The 1,822-nt window shown below is 32.7% G+C and overlaps 1 protein-coding gene across 1 annotated transcript in view; it reads right to left on the reverse strand.

Moving 5' to 3' along the window:
• Positions 1-159: 159 nt before the first annotated feature.
• The window catches only part of LOC119591497, an 8,398-nt gene continuing 6,735 nt past the window's right edge, over positions 160-1,822 (reverse strand). Inside the window, exon 6 of the mRNA XM_037940243.1 lies at positions 160-1,722. Within this exon, the coding sequence (XP_037796171.1) occupies positions 1,641-1,722 (82 nt within the window). The 3' untranslated portion in view covers positions 160-1,640. The remainder of the gene's footprint in view (positions 1,723-1,822) is intronic.

The following is a 1,822-nucleotide window of genomic DNA, read 5'->3' on the forward strand; positions in this document are numbered from 1 at the left end:
TTAATAATTTCATAATTGTAATTTCCTTCACAGCAAACAAGTCTGCTCCTTACAATTCATCTAAAAAATGATACTTTTTTTGCAATCTAACTTTAAACTTAAGAAAGGTAACAATAAACCAAACAAGCAATAATGCTGAAAAAAAAAAAAACTCAAAAATAAAATCAAGTCTCCATTATACAATCATTACATAATAACTCTACCCTACACATTAAAATGTTGAGCACACAGTTATCATTATCACAATTTAGAACAAGGCACTCTTACAAGATATATTGGAAAACATCAGGAAACGGCAGCCTATATTCTTTTTACCTTTTTTTAAACCTACTAATTTTTTTTTCCATGTCTGATCAAATTAAAACTCTTGTTCATGACAGCATATATAAATAAATAGGGTATATTACTGTAGCAGCAAAATAACCTCTTTTTTATATAATAAACTTTTCATTTTAAAAACAATTCCTTTACACAGCTGCATAAACCTGCCCCCCAAAATTATAATTCACTGTATTCCTGTGTATATAATTTCCCTGTTTTTCTTCTACTTGGAATGCACCTTTTGGTATTGTCTCTGTAGAGAGAGTCCATACAATTTTTTACCTTGTCATCATAGTAGCCACATAACAAGAAGCACCTTGTTTCATCTTCAAGATCACCAGTTCTCTCTGGCGTAAATGTGCACTCCATATACATATAAATAAATTTGTACATTGAAGGTATAGAGCTCTACTTAACGCAACTACAGAATGACGGGTTTTATGCCAGTTTGTTAAACGGTATTCAATAATGACTTTGTCAAAGGATTTCTGAAGACTAAAAAAAAGTGTATGAAAAGTTATAAAAATAATGGCGAGATGCAAAATAATTCTACAAACTATCTAAATATGAATGTGTAACCTTTCTCTTCTTAAATCTTTGACACTTACAAAAATAACTTACATATAAATGACTTAAAAATAGCTAAAATTTAAAGGAAACTGCCCATTTGTTTTTTGAGAAGAAACCTTCAAATAATTCAGCTTATTGTTAGATTCAATAACAATACAGTAATTCATAACATTGTATTACTTATTCATTCTTATCTATTAAGTACCTTTCCAATTTACATCCTACAATATAATGTTCTCCACAAAGGTTACTGTATAAATCATTGCAAAATCACCTCATTGACTTCAAAAGTACCTTTGCAGTAATTTGAACCATACATAAAAAATACATGGAAAGTGTACCTACAGGGGATTCTGTGAAGTAGATCAATGCTGGCCTTTATTCAACACAGACATCCCCTTTGTAACCTTATAGCGAGTAAGTGCACTGTGACGAGCACACCTTTGAAATAAGTTTTGAAGCGTATGTTAAGGAACCTTTGTAGTGGCATGCTAGCATCTCTGTATTCTGCATAAAAGTCAAATTCAGCGTCATAGTTTAGCAAATCTGTATACATGGGCAAATACAGGCAGTACTTACTCTCTTCATTTCTGTATACAATCAAATAATGGTCTTCCAGAAAAAAATATATACAAGAGAATTCTCTCCCTTTGCTGTGACCATCTAGCATCTTTCACCAGAGATGGCTGGCCAGATACAACCTACAAAACTACCATCTTGTATCCCCCTGCAGTGACCTCCATTACATGTTACTGCATATTGCTCAGAACTGTCTGCACATGCTCGATGCAGTGCTCCACCTCATCGTGGTCTGAGCGACACTGCTCAAGCCTGAAAATAGAAAGAGAACTTGATGTAAGCACTGTATGTGAAAGTTGTCAATATAAAAAAATAAAATTATGAGGAGGAATGATGTGATTCTGAACTTTGC

This window comes from Penaeus monodon, chromosome 28, assembly GCF_015228065.2.
Source record: "Penaeus monodon isolate SGIC_2016 chromosome 28, NSTDA_Pmon_1, whole genome shotgun sequence".
Lineage (NCBI taxonomy): Eukaryota > Metazoa > Arthropoda > Malacostraca > Decapoda > Penaeidae > Penaeus > Penaeus monodon.